The 19,437-nt window shown below is 44.8% G+C and overlaps 1 protein-coding gene across 1 annotated transcript in view; it reads right to left on the bottom strand.

Moving 5' to 3' along the window:
- The window catches only part of LGR4 (leucine rich repeat containing G protein-coupled receptor 4), a 97,134-nt gene extending 78,075 nt beyond the window's left edge, over positions 1–19,059 (bottom strand). The window contains exon 1 of the mRNA XM_014783659.2: positions 18,542–19,059. Coding sequence (XP_014639145.2) covers positions 18,542–18,726 — 185 coding nt within the window. The 5' untranslated portion in view covers positions 18,727–19,059. The remainder of the gene's footprint in view (positions 1–18,541) is intronic.
- Between the last annotated feature and the right edge of the window lie 378 nt (positions 19,060–19,437).

Raw genomic sequence — 19,437 nt, 5'->3', positions numbered from 1 at the left:
TGTAACCATGACTGCCTTAAAAAAAAAACTTTATTTTTAAGAAACGTTTTAGTAGGAGTCTAATCTTATTTCCGAGGTTGGCATAATTGTTCATGTAAAATAAGGAAATGTTAAATTGAAGAAGAGACCACAGGAGAGTTATTCAGTGCCATTTAGTCATGAATGTTCTTCCTGCCCATCACAAAGCACAAACGCACACCCCACTACTCTTAACGAAGAGCATCCTCCAGTCACACTGCTCAAGAACCGAGGCCTAAGTCACTCTGTCGAAGGGATAAATTATGGTCCAAAGACAGCTCTAGGCACTGCTGAGCTCGGAACTGCTTACTGAGCAACCACGTTCTTCCAAACAAACCAAATGCTTAAGAGGCTAAAGGGCAGTGGAGGCAATTATTGGAAGGAAATTTCCACTAGGCCAGAAAGAAATAATTAAGTCTTTGCATGCTAAATCACATCAGTGGGGTTAACAATGAAGTAATCAAGTGTAAATGGTGACAAAGCCCATCTATAGGACTCATGAAAGGAAATTAAGGTTGTGGGTGATCTAGACTATTATTGCTTAAATACCACAAAAATTAGTCCCTAAAACTTCATTCATTTATCCTCTCTTTATACAAATGTGTGTGCTTTTTGTGGGAGGCAAGAAATTGGTTAATCCAGCAATTAAGGCAAATATACTGAGTCATCAAAAGTAAAACACCACTCAGCTACTCATTCACAGGCAGAGATCCAACACCATTCCCCACACCGCTTAGACTGTACCAAGCACTCAGTAAGGAAATACCTCCATAACAGGAGGTGCACATGGGGTTCATTCAAATATACAGCTAAGACCATTTAAATGATAAACCTAATGGGTACTTTACGTGTTACCCTTTCTCTGCTGCGGGACATAGAAGAGAATTCACACACACACACACACACACACACACACACGCAACTGGGGGGCTGTGGGCAGGGAAGCTGAGGAGAAAGAGGGTAGACACACACAAAACCTCCCAGCAACTGCATAAAAGCAATTAAAACTAGTTCTGCTCTAAGGGAGCCAAATACTGTTGACCTGAGAGTTAAAAGGCCTCGATTCAGACCCTGGCTCTGCAACCTCAGGTTATCTCATCTCACCTCAGAGACTCAAGTTCCTCATCTTACTGAAGGAGTGAGGCCAAGACTAAGACTTCTCAAGACTCTAAACTGATCTAGCGTATTTGTTGTTGCTGTTTTTTGAAATAATTTAAGACTCACCAGAAGTTGCAAAAAATAAAGAGTACAGAGTTTTCCTAGGCAGCCTTCACCTGGCTTTTCCCACGGGCAACATCTGACATAACTAAACACATCAGTTAACCCAGGAAATTCACTTTGGTACAATACTATGAACTCAACTCCAGACCGTACTCAGATCTCACTACTTGTTACATGCACTCACTGTTTTAATCACATGTACAGATTCACGGAACCACCACTACCATCATGATAAGGAACTAATCATCTTCATCACCACAAAACACATGGGCATATTACTCCACTTGAAACAAAGCCTGAGGGGAATTAACACTGTAAATTCCCCCTGGCAGAACACATTCAATTCCTCGCAGAAAACAGACACTTTTCAATTCCACAAACTTCCACTTGGAAAAGGAAACAACTTCCTGTAACGCTGTTGCTGTGAAATAAAAAAATACTCTCAAGGAAAATTTTGCCCTCATCTCCATTCCCTGCCTTAGGGCTCTAGATGCAACTACATCTATATTAAAAACTAAACAAAATACAACAGAGAAATCTCTTTGCCATCACTGCTCCATCACTCCCTCCTGCTATCCTTTCCCAGTCACACTGTGCTCCCATCTCTAATGCTAGCAACCACTGGCCTGTTCTCCATCACTATAATTTTGTCATTTCTGGAGTGTTTTAAACGGAATCATACAGCATATATAACCTCTTGAGATTGGCTTTTTCACTCAGCATCACTCGCCCTGGAGACCTATCCATGTGTTGAATGTATCAATAGTTGGTTCTTTAATTGCTGTGTACTATTCCACTGTATTGATAAACCAGTTTATTACGGCATATTGATTTTATTCTTTTTATGTTTTAATTAAGTTATCACGATGGGGTGGGGAGGAACTTTTAAAATCTTGTTCTGCTGTTGCTTAAGATGGATTTGTATTCAATAGATACAGAATGATTATCTTAATCAAGTAATTATCTTACTCAATCCATTCAAGCCTTTCCTGACCACCCTACTTAAATAGTGAGCCCCCCTTCATCCTGCTTTATTCTTCTTGACAGTCCTTAATATTACTGACTTTATACGTTTATTGTGTTTATTCTTTCATTGTCTACTACCATCTCTATCCCCACCATCCCCTGCCAGGTAAGTTACATGAGGGCAGGGACACTGTCAGATATCATCAGATATCTGTGTCCCCAGCACCAACAACAGTTCCTAACACACAAAACACTTAATAAATACATGTTGAACAAATTAATTTTTTAAGTACTGATTTATTATCTTGGTAATTATTACTTTAATGTTGAAAGACTATTGATTCACGAACAATTATAAAAATATTAGTAGCTCTTGGGCCGGCCCTGTGGCTTGGTGGTTAAGTGCGCGCGCTGCGATGCTGGTGGCCCGGGTTCGGATCCCGGGTGCGCATCGAGGCACCACTTCTCCGTTCATCCTGCGGCCGAGTCCCGCATACAGCAACTAGAAGGATGTGCAGCTACGACATACAACTATCCACTGGGGCTTTGGGGGGAAAAATAAAATAAATAAAATCTTTAAAAAATAAAAAATAAAAAATATTAGTAGCTCTCAAAAAATAAATTATTTGCATGAAACCTTTTTATTCATCTCCACAAAACAACTATCTCTTACAATTTCAACAAAGTACTGGGCCCATGAAAGACGGGACAAAAGGAAGAAGTACAAGAAATCTTACCATCTGACAAGCATAAACCACAAGCAATACAAGTCAAAAATCTTATTAAAAAATCTTATTAAATATTAAAGGTTTACATAGTCAAAGAAAAGACCATCTATTCTGATAATGAGCTTCCTCCTGCTTTGTCTTTAACACACTCTGGAGGACTACCAATGGTTCTGGCAAGCCACACAACTAAACGTAACTGGATTTCTTCCCTGTTCAATGGAGAATTTGAGCCAGATCAAATGGTTTTCTGCCAGTTCTCAACAGAATTGGAGAGAGGAGGGAAGGTCTGAAAAATGTTAGCAAGAATTTGGTGTTATGATTTATGCAGTGGAAAGGTTTAGAAAATAATAAACAGATGTCAGGTCTATTAACATATAAATGTAAATATATGTCCTTGGGGAAAATGGACTTTCTGTTTTCCCAATAGAAAGACCTTGCCTCTTTGATGAGTGGCCCATTACACACACATGTTTTAGGACAACTACACCAGATGACCTTTAGGATTTTAGGATTTAGATAGGTCCAAATCTTTGTTCTCAAGAGCTGAGAACACTTCAAGCAGAGGACAGAACAGATCTAACTTCTCCAGAACTAACTCCTCATCTATAAAATGAGCAGCTCATGCTATCCACCACACACCAGCTGGAGGAACGCCTCCATCTAGGAGGAGCACTAAAGCACAGTCACGCCACCACTCAACCAGTAACCCTGGTCTGGAAAACCAAGGTCCAGCACCCCACATACAAAACCTCATTTATGACCCACATGCCTTCACCCGCTGTGGTTTCTCCATCCCCCAAATGGAGGGGATCAAAGCAAGTGCTCTAGGGGACTGCTAGGAGTGTTAAATAGATAACGCATGCAAAGCACCTTGCATGATGCCTGGTACTCACAAACATTTATTATTTTTAGCATCTGAGTTAATAACAAGATGATGATGATGGTTTATCTGAATGGCAAGACAGACCATCAAGAAGCTCTTCATGATGAAAAATGCAACATAAATGAAACAGAAAAGCAAAATGCTTCCAGGAGAAGACAGCCTTTAGAGTCCCCAAGCAAAGGACTGTCCAGCATGGGGCTGGCTTTCACCAGGACATTCAAATCAAAGCTTTCAATCATGAACAGCCCTGCTGTTAAGGGAAAGAACGCATAGGTCCAAACAGGAACCCACCCAGTCCGTAAAATATTAACAGCTTAATAAACATCAGCTCACATAGTCAACACACAGTGTTCAAGTCAACGAAAGAGACCAACTAAATTAATACCAAGTTGACTAAACGAAACGCCTTGGGGGGAAAAAAAGGCTCACGGGTGATTCACGTTTATGCTGACTTCCCTATAAAAACATCTTCAACAGGAGAGGCAGGAAATTCCAGTGAGTGAAAGGGGGCAGCTATATGGAAACCATCACACTGCACACTTGGCTTTTTAATTTACTTCAGGGTTTTGGTTTAAAGAAGCACATTCAGAAATTTGCTCCTTAAGAAACAGAAGAGTGTGTAGCATGCTAAGGGCTCTGATCCTCATCCACCATCTAAGTGAATTCCACAAGAGAAAGAAAAAGCCAACATGCACATGACTGACACTTTCCTGACACAGAAACACTATTAACGTAGAAAATCATGTGAAATCTTTTAAACGAAGCTGTACAAAAAGTGAGGAGACTAAGTCAGAGATTTTTTTTTTAAATTCTGCTATGAATAAAAGACAACTTCATTAATCTGTTTAATACAATTTTATTTGAAAAATTATGCCCAAATCCCCACTTGATTTGTTCATTTCTAAGCATTAGCACATAGTAATTATAACCAAAACTTGTTAAATATAAGATGAAATAAACTAATAAAAATTCTTACCACTTAAAAAAAAGATAACTTCATTTTACACACTAAGTAGATTTCTGATACAAGTTACTCCTAAATCAAGTCAGCCTCCCACTGTATGTACGTACCTATGTAGACGTGTGTATGCTTTTTCCAGATGCTTTATTTTCACTTCTGAGTTTCTTCCCCCTGTAATAACCCATAGCTTCTCACCATTTCATTTCTCATTTTACCTTTGCTCTTCTGCTCAACTCTGTCAGCTATCCAAGCAAACTACGGGATGGACAAACAAACACGGAACACCTGAGCCTCACAGACACCCAGCCCTAACCGGGATGCTGGAGCAGGTTACCGAATCCGTTCCGACCTCAGTCTGCTCAGCGATGAACAAGGAACTGCGCCATGGACTCAAGAGTGCGCACTGCAGAAATCACAGTTAACACACGTGACATGCCTAGGACACAAAGTGGGCCCAGCAACTCCTCACCAAATTTCCATTTTTTTAATCAGACTTTCCAAACGTGGATACACTAATAATTCAGTTTTTTCACTGTAAACAAAATGCACCACATTGCGATCATTTCTTCCCAAGTCCTTGGGGGTCTCACAATAACTGCCGGTACCAGAAAGGGGCTAAGAAGTCTACTCTTTTAAAAGTACAGACATTTAAACAAAATCAGTTTTTAACAGCGTTTGCTAATACTACGTATGTGGCATGCTAACAATACATTGAGGCTATAAGTAATGCGTGATATTAAACCTCACTACAGCTCTAAGACATTAACATCCAGACCAACGTTTCTTATTAACATACACTTACCACATGACCCATGATCTCACTCCTAGGTATTTACACAAGTTCAATGAAAACCTATGTTCATACGATGACCTCTATGTGAATATTTATATTGGCTTTATTCGTAATTTCCAAAAACTGGAAACAAGGCAAGTGTCCCTCAACTGGGGAATGGAAAAACATAGTGTGGCACATCCACATAATGGAATACTCCTCAGCAATAAAAAGGAATATCACATATTGCATATGCAACAACATGGTAGAATCTCAAATGCTTTGTTACATAAAAGAAGCCAGGCATAAGACTACGTTGTGCCATTCAATTTATATGACATTCTGATAAACACAAAACAATATAAAATGAGAGACCCAAGGTCGAAAATAGATCATCAGTTGCCAGAGATGAGGGGTGGGGAGAGGGCCTGACTACCCAGGGCATAGGGGCAGTGATGGGAATGTACTAGACCTTGACAGTGGTGGCGGTTACATCACCATATACATTTCAAAACTCGCAGACTTGTACACTAAAAAGTGTGAATTTAAAGACTGATAGATTTGGCGGAGTTTTCCCTATGAACTCACAGTTATGAAGGTCAGTTAAGTGGTGAGTAAAGAAAAAAGACAGAACATCCAAGATTAAACTACAGATGGTCCCTGACTTATGACGGTTCAACTTATGATTTTTTGACTTGACGATGGTGCAAAAGCGAAACGCATTCAGTAGAAACCGTACTTGGAATTTTGGTCTTCTCCAGGCCAGCGATACGCAGTACGATGCTCTCACGATGCTGGACAGGGCAGCAAGCACAGCTCCCAGGCAGCCACAGAGTCATGAGGGTCAACAATCGATACATTTACAACCCTTCTGTACCCATCCAACCATTCTGTTTCCACTTTCAGTACAGTATTCAATCATCACATGAGATATTCAACACTTTATTATAAAATAGGCTTTGTATTAGATGATTTTGCCCAGCTGTGGGCTAATGTTAAATGTTCCGAGCACATTTAAGGTAGGCCAGGCTAAGCTCTGATGTTGGGTAGGTTAGGTGCATTAAATGCATTTTCAACTTATGATATTTGCAACTTATGACGGGTCTATCGGGAAGTAACCCCATCGTAAGTCAAGGAAGATCCGTAGTTATTTTAGGATAAAAATATGGAGGCACTAAAAAGAAGAGGGGAGGGAACCTCAAATAGACTCATAAAACCAAAACTTTTTAAAATGTAACCTTCCAAGAGCCAATAAATTTGAAGGAAATCTGTTATAATCAAGAACTGCAGTGGCCAGCCCGCTGGTGCAAGCAGTTAAGTGCGCGCACTCTGCTGCGGTAGCCCGGGGTTCGCCAGTTCAGATCCCGGGCGCGCACCACTTGTTAAGCCACGCTGTGGCGGCATCCCATACAAAGTAGAGGAAGATGGGCATGAATGTAGGGCCAGTCTTCCTCAGCAAAAAAGAGGAAGATTGGCAGATGTTAGCTCAGGGCGGATCTTCCTCACAAAAAAAAAAAAAAACTGCAAAAGGAATTATTCTTATGAGAAAACATGAAAGGCAATAATTTCTATTAGCACATTGTTTTACAACTAATGTTCAGTAATGTTACCAAGAACCATCAGGAATACCTTCTAGATGAGATCTATATATAAACGTAAAATTTGGCTGCATCTGGGATTAAACAGGAGCTCACTTCCTTTTTAATAAAACACCAACTCCTGTCAAAACCAGCCTGCACGTCTAGGAGACAATGAAACCAGAAATTCAGGCTGGGGTAACTTGAGAGCTGGAAGGGACCCTGATGAAATGTATGTCATTATGTCCTTGGCCGAAGTCATGAATCTTCTCATCTTTGGATGTCACAGGGATTTTTTTTCTCCTTCTGGAATGCCACCTCAGCCAGGGTGGTGCCAAGGGCAAATTCTTTTAACACAGAAGACAACCTGAAAAAAGACAGCAATTGATTTATCCTCTTTTCCACGTTCTTGTCCCTCTCCTGCCAGGCCTGCTGACAAGACTCCACACCCTGGATTCAGATGCACAAAGCAAAGCCATTAATGCTGGCTGAACCGAAACCGCGTCCCCAAGTAGAAGGCAGGTACTGTGCAACAGACACCTTTACAGGTCAGTGCAGCAGTGCTGGGCTAGCATAAGAAGATCAATGGATCTCCTTCTAGGCACTGACAAGAAGATAAGCATCCAGGCAGACAGTCCTCAAGGCATGTTCTACTGGGAATCAAGCATCCTCCTTCCCAACTTGTGTATCCATCAAGTACACACCACATGTCGAACCTGCATCCAAATGTCCTGCATACACACACACACACACACACACACACACACAAAGTCCCTTTGATGAAATATATGATTAAGTAGGAAACCCCACCATGGAAGCAGGTCATCCAAACTTAATCCAAACTGCTATTAGAAATTGATTTATCCAAAACACGAGATTTCCTTTCCACAAACGTAATGGGGCTTTGGAAAACACAGTTTGATTGCTAACAGCAGAGGCTATGGTTAGCACACAAACCTGCCAACCTACCGTGAAGTATGAAGCCTTCCGCTGCATGCCCTCACAGCCCCAGACTGTTCGCAGAGGACAGCAATGAAATATTCCATATGTTTCCTTTGTCAGTGACATGGCTATTGAAAGCAAGGCCACGGCAGTCTCCCTGCTGAGAGACTGGGTCAGGCTATTCATGTGTAACCAGGCAGATGTCAAGATGGTAATGGGGAAAACATCTCAAACCTTTTTTTTTTTTTTAAAGAGAGAGACCCAGGGCAAAAAATGCACAACTGTATTTGAAACACTCAGCCAATCTAAACCGGTTGTGAGCACCACTGCATACGTTAGCTGCTGCTCTGGCTTTATCATTCATTTTCAAATTGGGTCTGAATCAAAACCCAGAAAAGTTTTTAAAGTTTCTGAGAAAGATTTAACTGCGCTTAACAAGAAGGCCATGTAACTTTTTAGAAATATAAAAGCTTTTAAAGAAAAGATTTTAGTTCTAAAATTACTTTTAAGATAATAAGCTTTTCTCTATCCACAAAACACGAGCATTATTCTCAAATGTAAAAAATACATAGGTATCCAATAACCTTTAAAATATCTTTTTCAAAGTACTTAAAAGAAGTTCTCCTGTAATCTGCATATTTCTAGAAACAGTGAGATGAAGAGACAAGAACACAGCTCAACTATCCATCCTGAGTAAGTCTTACCCACACCCAACATGGAAAGCAACCTGAAAAACTACAGGAGACTCACTGGCATGAGGGCTCCCCAAGAGTTAAGCGTTGTTTAATGAAAATCCTCAGTGTTCCAAAGTCTGGAAGCAGAAAACTAGCACAGTCATCCTCCTTCATCCACTGTTTCGCTTTCTGCGGTTTCAGTTACCCACGGTCAACCGCAGTCTGAAAATATTAAATGGAAAATTCCAGGGATAAACAATTCATAAGTTTTAAATTGCGCATCATTCTGAGTAGCGTGATGGAATCACACGCCATTCCACTCCATCCCACCGGGACAGGGCTCGTCCCTCTGTGCAGTGGATCCCCACTGTACACGCCATCACCCCGTTAGTCACTTAGTAGCCCGTGCTGGTTATCAGATGGACCGTCAGGGTAGCACAGGGCTTGTGCTCAAATAACCCACATTTTACCTAACAACGGCCCCAAAGCACAAGAGTCATGATGCTGGCGATTCAGACATGCCAGAGAGAAGCTGTTGTTAACCTCTTAGTTTGCCTCATTTATAAACTAAACTTGATCATAGGCGTGTATGCATAGGAGAAAACATAGTATATATAGGGTTCAGTACTATCCACGGTTTCGGGCATCCGCAGCAACATATCCCCTCCGATAAGGGGGGGACTCTGTATCTAAAGATCACGCTGACACTGTCTAAGGTCACGTGCCTGTTTGCCGTGAGAACAAACACTGACCTGCCATCCCAGGAAAGCAGTGCCAAATCACAGAGACTGAGGCCAGAAAACACAACTTCCCCTGCGCTCTCTCCTCCAGAGAAACGGTAACTCTCACCATCCGGCTTTCTTGTTAGAAGGGAGCAGTACCGCCTATGAGAAAGTATCCTGATAAAAACGTATGTGTACTCTTTCCCCACCAGGATCGTGATGGCTTCCTGAATGAAAAACCAGCAGATGAGCAGCCTTCTCTCCACAAGCACAGCGGCTCACCTGTGAAGTCCACAGCAGGCTTTGAACGTGATACACATTCAAAGAAACAGGGTTCAGAGTTCTAAATCACAAAGTGATAACACACATACACAACTGCTTAGTCACTCCCAGAAGAAATAACAACAAATTGGGTCCTTGCTGTCACTCAGACAGGTAGGTCATGCTGAAGCGTTTGCTACGTGACCCGCAAAGTCAAGCTACCTCTTTCTGCAGATGGAAAAGCCACCATCCAAAGTGTTAAGTGAAACACCCAAGCCCACGGACTTAGGAGCTCAGGGGTCTTGGCTCCTGTCTCATTCTCAAAAACAAAATCCTTTTTGAAGCCCTGTTCATAAAAATATGCCTATAAAAAGAAGACGGGAGAGTAGATAGTGACATAAAAAGCTGGAGTCCATGACCATGCCCTCCAACGACCTTGGAGAGAACAGAAGGCCAATGAGAAAATTTTTCTTTGTTACAAACAAAGATAGGAAAACAGTAAGATTAAAAAACAAAAAACACTAATCAAATGAGATGAACTAGCAGAAGTAAGGATGAAAACTGGGCTTACGATAAACCGCTAAATATCGGTTAGTAAAGCCCCAGTGTGTAATTTTTAAAACATGATACTAAAATATTTGAGATGTATTAATTCATTTAATATTCTCTTCTTAACTCAGATCAAATTACATACATGAGAATTCTGCATATGCTTCAATCTACGTGAGATAAGGAAAGCTTGAAGAGGACCCAAACAGCAATTAGCACGTTCGGAAAACGCAAAGACGAGATTAATCTAGCTCCTAAAACAGATGAGCACGTGAATAGTCTTCAAGAACGAGATTAATCTAGCTCCTAAAACAGATGAGCATGTGAATAGTCTTCAAGAACGTTAAGAAACCTAAAGGTTAGTTGACATTATTTGTTTCCTCTCCCCAACTCCAGAAAGAGTTGACAAAATTTAGACTCTCTAAATTCCTAAGGTGTAAGTTATTCAAGAGACAGTGCTCTCGTTCCGGAGAACTGTCCTGCAGGAGAGCAGAAGTCTGAGACCGCTTCTACACCCGGGAAGGGTGACAACCTGGTACAGTGGCAACCACGGGTCTCTTCTCTCCTGAGAAAATCTAGTCTGCCAAGCCCTTCTCCTCTTATCCACACAGCTTCTCCAAGGGCTTCTGTGCATGAGCTCACCCCCTAGGAAAACGGGAAAAACTCAGAAGGTAATCAACATCACAGCCCAACATCTCGAGTTGCAGGGAAAAGACGGCTAATCTGGAAGCACACCTCCTACTCTGCTCCTTCAAAACGGGAAATGTGAAGAGCGAGACAGAACATCCATCGACCTTCGGAGGGAAACAGCTCTGATAGAGCTCTTCAGGGAGTTTCGATGTCACCACTGTACTCAATCACTCTGCGGTTTACTAAGAGCCACCGTGGGAAGCTCACAGCCGAGGGGAGCGGGGCAGTGAGACCTGAGCGATCCTGGGCACATTCCTGAGGCATGCCCAGCACAGCTCCAAGGGAAAGGCGCCATCTCCCTGCCAAATCGATGTCACTCTTCTCAGGAAGGACAATTTCCCCAAATAAAACTTTAAAAATATACGGGAATGGGGAGAATCTAACTCATGATTTTTCTGGATATCGAGTTATAAAATCTGATTCAAATAAAAACATTTTGTTGTCAGAGTGCATTAAGATTATCATTCTTTCAATGGTCAACTTTGTATTTAAAACTTTGCTAAAAAAAGGCTTCATTCTTCTAGGGTAAAAATAGAGGAAAAAAACTAGATAAGAGGCTTACACAACCTTTTACTTATCTTGATTCAGAATACTTAACTAGAAATTAAACACGAAGGATAAAGGGTCATCAATTATCTCGTAACGCATTAGATATGCTTCTTCCACAAGTTTTCACACCAGCACAGACAACGGACCAGCCTGGCATCTGAACGTATACCCAGTCTTGGCCCCGCTGCCTCCCAAAATATCTATGGTTTACATTTCCTCACAAGGATGTTCTTATATTTTGATGGGCCAGCATGTCACCACAGTGGGGTGGTTCAATGCTTTCCCAGTAACATCTTTCAGTACAGAAAAACTAGGAGAACTACAAAAATATATATTTTTAAAAATGTTCATCTCTTGGACCTAAACTATTAGAAGGGTATTCCTGAACCTCAACCACTTGCATCTCAAATAAGAGATGCATAATGCCAAATCTGACTGCGGACCGGGAGGACTTACTGCAGAGGGGGAGGACCTAGCCAGCGTGCTTTTTTGACAATTAAAATATGGAATGGTATCAAAACACGCTTTAAAGACTAAATACCACCACCCCATTAAGTTTTAATTGCTTATTCATGACACACAGTATTTCACTACATTTTCAGAACCTTGCTAAAAATAGTCCCAGCCATCTACAGAGTTTAATAACAAATATTTGTCCACACGTGGGTGAACTCAGAGTATACTACTTAATTACATCTTGCCATTTAAAGGGGTATCTGAGTACTAACTTGTTAAATTCTTCAGAAAGTTGAGAAGTTATTAAATGTACACGAACTATAAAATCATGATCGTCTCCTGCGAAGACTGATTTCTAAACTCAACTTTGAACTCGACCAATATCAGACAACAGAGCTGATACCTGCCCTACAGTTTGACCATCAGGCACTTAAAGACACAAAAGAAAATGTCAAGAAAGGGAGACAAATTAGCCATTGTATAAGAGTCCTGATTTGCTAAATGCCCTAGATTTTTTCCTTCACTGACAGAATTTAAAATTAGAGCATTTTATTATCCTCAATGAAGCTTTTAAAAAACTACACTTCACTGAACAAAGCTGGGGGGAAAAAAGGAAAGTTATCCATAATTTTTTATATATAGGAAAACAAGCTTTTCACATCACCAAAAACTGAAGGCTGCACGACGCAGTTCAAGAGTAAGCTGGATAACACATTTCTCAAGCCAAAACCTTGAGATCTAGTTTAAAAGACGAAAAGAGCAAAGCTGTCTTATCAAGAACACTCTAAGTTGTATGAGTCACGTTTTTCAGACTTAAGGGCACATTTGGCAGGGTTTAACTTTTCAGTCAGGTATACCAACAAATATTGTGTTTTATGGAAATTTCTATCTCTCTTATAAAGAAAAAGAGAAAGACAGTCAGAAAAATTTCAATGAATCACTAAAGGATTCCTACAACTTGACTCGCTTAATAGTCTACACAGATTCAGAGAAATTTTAAGCAGTGCGAGACAGCCATCAACTAGTCCAATATCCATTATTTATTGATAAGAAAAATGGGAATAGGGCCGGCCCCGTGGCTTGGTGGTTAAGTGCGCGCGCTCCAATGCTGGTGGCCCGGGTTCGGATCCCGGGCGTGCACCGAGGCACCACTTCTCCGTCCATCCTGAGGCCGAGTCCCACATACAGCAACTAGAAGGATGTGCAGCTATGACATACAACTATCTACTGGGGCTTTGGGGGGAAAAAATAAATAAATAAAATCTTTAAAAAAAAAAAAGAAAAATGGGAATAAAAAACACAATCAAGGAGACCAGAAACCAAAATCCAAACCTGCAGGCTGTCAGTACTTCCCACTATTACAAAGATGACTAAAATAAGAATTTGAGAGATGGACTGACAGAGGCCAAGAAAATGCCTAAACTTGCCTGGATCCACCTACTAGCACAGAACTTTGATCTTCCCTAAGAGATTAAATCGTGAAACGTTACCTTACAATTCTAACGTAAGGAGCCAAGTGCCTGGACATTAAATGCTCGTGATGCCATAACTGTCATTAGCATTTAGACCAACTGGAAATCATAAAATATTAGCGGTTACCACAAGCCTTAAGGAGCCCAGAATGAGAGAAGTACTAGTCCAAGTCCTGGATACTGCTCAGACCACACCCGGCACATGGCTGCCCCGTGAGGCAGTGAGGCCCCCATTCAATGGATATACTCCAGTAGAGCTGGACAACTACAGAAGTTTCCTAGGTAGGTGAGAGATTCCATGATTCAGACACCTACATGGCACTTAACACAACAGAAAGGATCCCAGAAACGCGTAAAAAAACAAAATGAAGTTAACTAGAAAGAAAACTCTGGGCAACATTACTTCCTTGTTTTACAGGTGAAGAAACCAAGGCTCTGAAGGGTTAAGCATGTCAGTGATTTATTGACAGATCTGGAAACCAGCCCTTCACACTCCCAGCAGAGTGCTCTTTCCTCTCTTGTATTTAAAGAGAACCCAGAGGTTCACTAGTTTGTAAAATAAAGGATCTATACTTAAAGATGTTCACATATAGGCCTTGTTTAGAACCAAGTTCATTTGTATGTAAGACTGATACATCTCCAGAAAGGCACACTACACAAACTAGGATATCACTGAAATTTGCAGATAGCAATTCAGAAATCAAGAGATAGCAAAATCTACCACCAAAAAAGGTATAAACAGGGGGCCGGCCCGGTGGTGCAGAGGTTAAGTTCATGCGCTCCACTTAGGTGGCCTGGGGTTCGTGGATTCAGATCCTGGGCACAGACCTATACACCGCTCATCAAGTCACGCTGTGGAGGCATCCCACATACAAAACAGAGGAAAATTGGCAAGGATGTTAGGGCCGGCCCCGTGGCTTAGTGGTTAAGTGCGCGCGCTCCACTGCTGGCGACCCGGGTTCGGATCCCGGGCGTGCACCGACGCGCTGCTTCTCTGGCCATGCTGAGGCCGCGTCCCACATACAGCAACTAGAAGGATGTGCAGCTATGACACACAACTATCTACTGGGGCTTTGGGGGGAAAAAATAAATAAATAAAATCTTTAAAAAAAAAAAAAAAAAAAAGGATGTTAGCTCAGGGCCAAACTTCCTTGCCAAAAAAAAAAAAGGTATAAACGTTTAGCCAGATTACTGACCTGCAAGGGAATACAGCTGGCAAAAACCTAAGAAAATATTTTCAAATGACACTATTAAAAGAAGAAAGGTGTTTGTTGTAGTGAAAAAATACACCTCAGGGAAGAATCTGAGATGATGCTTCCAAAAGGAGGAGAAAAAGCAACAGATTATGTTTAAAAACACTTCGAAGTCCCTCAGGTAACCATCAATTCCATACAGAAAGCTCGATAACCTGCTGGCATACAGGATACGCACACTAGGCAGGTTGGAGAGATTATGACTAATTATATGGAAGTGAGGACGTTGAGTAACTTTTTGTACAGTATCCAAATTACTGAAACAGAGTGATTTTATTTTCCAAGTGTTAAGCCATACCCACAGGAAACAAGCAGGGCTATTCTACCCCAGCAAAGCGCCTTAGCCAGTCATGCATACTGCAACAAGTCTCCATGGCAAATTTCCTAACACACACTTCTAAATACAAAGAACGCCTCCTCCAAGTGAGGGGTAATAAATAGGCTTGTGCAACTTCAACAAGAACGATATTCTGCCACTCCCAGGATCTTTCTATGAGAGGATCCTAACATTATCATCACCTTGCCATCCTAAAATCGAGTAAGAATTATAAAACCATAGACCTTCTGAAAGCTACAAGCAGCCTTAGATATAATCTAGTGAACCCAATTACTTCATTTTTCAGATGAGGAGGCTGTCACACAAGAGTAGAATGACTTGCCCAAGGCCACGAAATTACTTAGCGGCATGGTAGGACTATGACAATGGGCTCAGACCCACCACTGTCTCCACGAAGCCACAGAAACAGCCTTTATAATCTTAAAACTTGAGCACCAGACATAATGCAGGATGTGGAAATTTGTGCTCCAGGTCTACAGTTCTCAAACCTCATGGCATTAACACACAAAGCAGAGGATGCACGTCACAAGCCCGTGCTCACCACCATCGTGACTGCATCTCTTTCTCCCCCAGTCAAGAATCCTGGAATGTAGGTGATTAAGGGTGACCTTATCACCATTAATATAGGAATACCTTCAATCCTTTTGACAAAATAAACTTCGGAATTTTAATACTAGTTAAGTAAGATTACTTCCTTTAAAACACCTCCAGGTGAATGGTGACAAGCCAGTGCATTGTGACACAGCATTGAAAACCGCTGTTGCAAAATATAAATAATCACTACAGGTGCAGCAAATGGTGTGAACGTGGAACTCGTGAACAATACTGAGGATTACAACTGACTCTGTCCCCAGACTCGGAGAAAGCAGCTTTCAGCAGGAAACAGACACTGTTAGCCTGAACAAGTTGAAACGAGCCTGAAGGAGAAGACACAGGTATCCTCTCTCTGGGGCCTTCTCAGCTCTGGACAAAGACTGGATGCTGAGAATGCTGAATCTGGCGATCCTGCGTGGGAATGGTGTCCGAACTCCAAGCCCCAGCTCTGCCCCTCGGGGTGGCCTCAAGTCCCTGTTTATTTACACCAACACTTCTAAGTGCCTCCTATGTTCCATGCTCTGTGGACTCCAAGCTGAGTAAAATAAAATCCCTGCCCTCTGTCAGTCCTGGGGTCACGAAAGTGGGATGCAGACACCCCGGGGGGAGATGAAGGTACCAAGTACCACTGAGGAAAGAAAAGAAAATAAAAGAACTCTGATTAATAATTACAGTCTCACCTTTTTAACTTGTGTTTTTATGTCTGTAACTTTATGTATAACTAAACAGGCCTTGGTGCACATGCTTCAGAAATTAGGAAGAGGTGAACAAGTTTGGGGACCACAGATCTGGTGCCTGGGGTGTGACTGTGGCTCATGAAGGCTGTGATGGAGAGCAGATCAGAAGTACTTGGAAAAAGACCCCAGGTGATCCCAAATCGACTGGAGTGTGCAGACCTGCAGCACCTGCCCCGCCTCCACATGGCTTTTGAGAAGCACCGGACTAGCTGGTTTCCCAAAACGCAAATATACTGCCCTTGAAATGCCCTTTAGATGGGGTAGTCACATAATATACACTTTTGAGGGTGAAATGAAGAGTATTCGGGTGAAATAAGTAGTTATCAGCATGTACCATCACTCTATCCATGGGTCAGAATGGAAGAAGAAAATAGAACACATTTGCTCACCACGACGGCTCAGAAAGTGCTACAACCATGCTAGTTTAGGAGATCTGCCCCGGTGCCAGTTATGTTTCCGTCTGTCCCCCAAGTCACCAAGAGTAACTTCTGCAAGGCTCCAAGTTGAGAATGGAACATTTCACCACCTCGGGTGAGTTCTCAAGGAAGAGGCCTGATGCTCTAGAGAGAAGCGTGCTCATAAAAATGTGGTATTTCTCTGTGGTTTTAGGTCCTGATGTAAAACAGCCCTTTCCCTTATAGGACAAGTCTACTCATTAAAACTCGAGGAATCTGCTAAACACGGTCTTTAAACTGGCCAAAACTGTAAAATCATGCTTTCCTAGAGGCTTTCGAGAGGTTTCAGGTAAAGGCACCTCTCCTGCACGAATCCCCTGAAAGTTAGGAGGACTTAGGGGAAAAAAAATTGCCCATCCCCTCTGCCCACCCTTCCCCCTTCCCTTCTCCCTACTCCCACTTCAGGTACCTGGGCAAACTGTTCTCACTGCAAAGCTAACTTTTCAGTGAAAGTTAAATTTCACCATACTGAAGGAAAACGACTTCAAACACATAACTAACCCCCGAGACAGGGGAAAAAACAAGAAGGGGGCTGGAGGCCAAAGAATGAGACAGGTTCCCAGAAAACAGGCCTCCATACTCAACAAAACCCCCGTGGCAGAGGGCGAGCACACCACCTCCCACAGCCACCTGCAAACACAGCCGGCCCCCGCCTGCACAGAAAGGACTGCTTCCCAAGGCCTGGTGGCCTCTACAACTGCCTAGTCCTAAGACGTCCCTTTCCGTCGCTGTAAGGTAAAAGGAAATTCCCTTCACCCAGGGCCTCTCAGGACCCCTTCCTCTCTCCAACAGTCCTTTCACTGCTCGTGATTTAACCACTCAGCTGGCCGCGCAGCACAAGGAGGAAGAACAGGAGCGGACACCAAGCCCTGCACTCAGTCACCCTGTGCCGTCTCTATTGATGGCATCTGCCACCACCACCTCCAACACCTATTTCAGATTCCTCCCCTTGTCTGAAGGGAATGTCTAAAACTACCCAGGTCCCCGTTGGAGGAAGAAGATTTTCGAAGTCAGAACCATCTGAGTGATTCTCCCAGCCTCAGACAGCTCATGATAAAAGTTCTGCGGGTGAAGGTACCGCAGAACACTCTGGCCACCTTGGGACCGGCAGAGCATATGCTCTGGGGCTGTGATTTCCGTCCAACGCCCTGTGCTGCGGGGCAGCATTCCTCCTCTAAAACGCCTTGCTGGGTGAGAAGAGTATTTTCACCAGAGAAACCTGCCGTGTCCCCTCCTCCTCCCTTGTTGTCGGCCGGCTCCCCTGCGCCTCCAGAGCCCCGGGCGCTCGTGGGGGAGCCGAGAGTGGAACCGGACCGAGTCCAGAGTGCAAGGCGGTCCGCGCTGCCCGCGGCACAGGTGTGTCTTCGCCCCCAGGCTGGAACCCGGGAGGCCCAGGTGCTGCCCCACGCGCCGCCTCGGCCGCAGACTCAGGCCCAGTCCCGGGCGCCCTCGCCCCGCCGGCCGCGCAGCCCTGGCGGCGGAACAGGGCCCGCGGGAGGGGAAGGTCGCGTGAGACGGCGGCCGGGGCGCGCCTTTCCAGGGCCCCCCTCCTCCCGGCCCCAGCTGCACTTGGGACTTGGGGGGGGTGCCCGAAAAGTCTGGGAAGAGAGCTACCGCACCGCCGAGTCCGGGAAGCCCGCGGCGCGGGCGCGGGGCGGCACCGCCCGGGCCCCTGGGGGTGGACCCGCCCCCGGCCCCGCGCCCCCCGGCCCCGGGGCACTCACAGCGCTTGGGTGAAGGCGCTGAGCCCCTCGGGCACGGCCGTCAGCCCCTTCCCGGAGCAGTCCACCCGACGGTCGCCGTCGCAGCTGCAGGGCGGCGCGCAGGGCGGAGGCGCCGCGCCGCTGGGCTCGGCCGCGCCGCGCAGCCCCAGGGCGAGCAGGCAGAGCAGCCCCAGCGGGCCCGGCATGGCTGCGCGCTCTCGGCGGCCTCCGCGGCCCTCGACGCCCCCGCCCCGGGCCGGCGCAGGGCGGGCGCGCTCCTCGCGCGGCGGGCTCGGCCCTCAGCAGGCGGCGGCGGCGCGGGGGCGCGGCGCTCCCGAGGGTCGCCCCCCCCGCCGCTCCATGGAGCGAGGGGTCGCCCGCTCTCGGCGGCTCAGGCCCGCCGGCCCGGCCGGGCGCAGCCGCGGGGCCCGCGCGCCGCCATCGCACCGCCTCCGTCCGGCCTCGGCGCGGCCGCTCTCAAGGTTGCGGGGCGCAGCCCTCAGCCATGCCGGCCCGCGCCCGCCCCACTCCTGCTCCTGCTCGCCGCCCGCCGCCCCGCTCCTTCCCTTCTACGGTCGCACGCTCGGCGCCCGAGCCCCCCGCGCCGGGCTATGCAAATCACCTAGGTACATGCAAAACTAACCCTGCTCCCGGCGCGCCATTGGCCCGGGGAGGTCTCGGGCTCATTACTATGCAAAGAGGGGAGCTGCCATTGGCCAAGGGTGGACCGGGGGCGTGTTCACCGGGCGTGAGTGACAGGGTGGCGGTGGCGGTGGCGGTGGCGGTGGTGGTTCACGGCAAAATCCCTGACTTGGCTCCATTTGGGTGGCAGGTTGCGGATGGAAGGTGGAGGGATCTGAAGACGAGAGTCTGGTTTTTCCCTCCCCCACCAGGCTTCTTCCCTCTGCAGAAATTGG

This window comes from Ceratotherium simum, chromosome 7 (assembly GCF_057802395.1).
Source record: "Ceratotherium simum simum isolate JZ-2026a chromosome 7, ASM5780239v1, whole genome shotgun sequence".
NCBI classification, from domain to species: Eukaryota; Metazoa; Chordata; class Mammalia; order Perissodactyla; family Rhinocerotidae; genus Ceratotherium; species Ceratotherium simum.
Note: the sequence above shows the minus strand (reverse complement) of the source record. Positions and strands in the feature narration are given on the sequence as shown.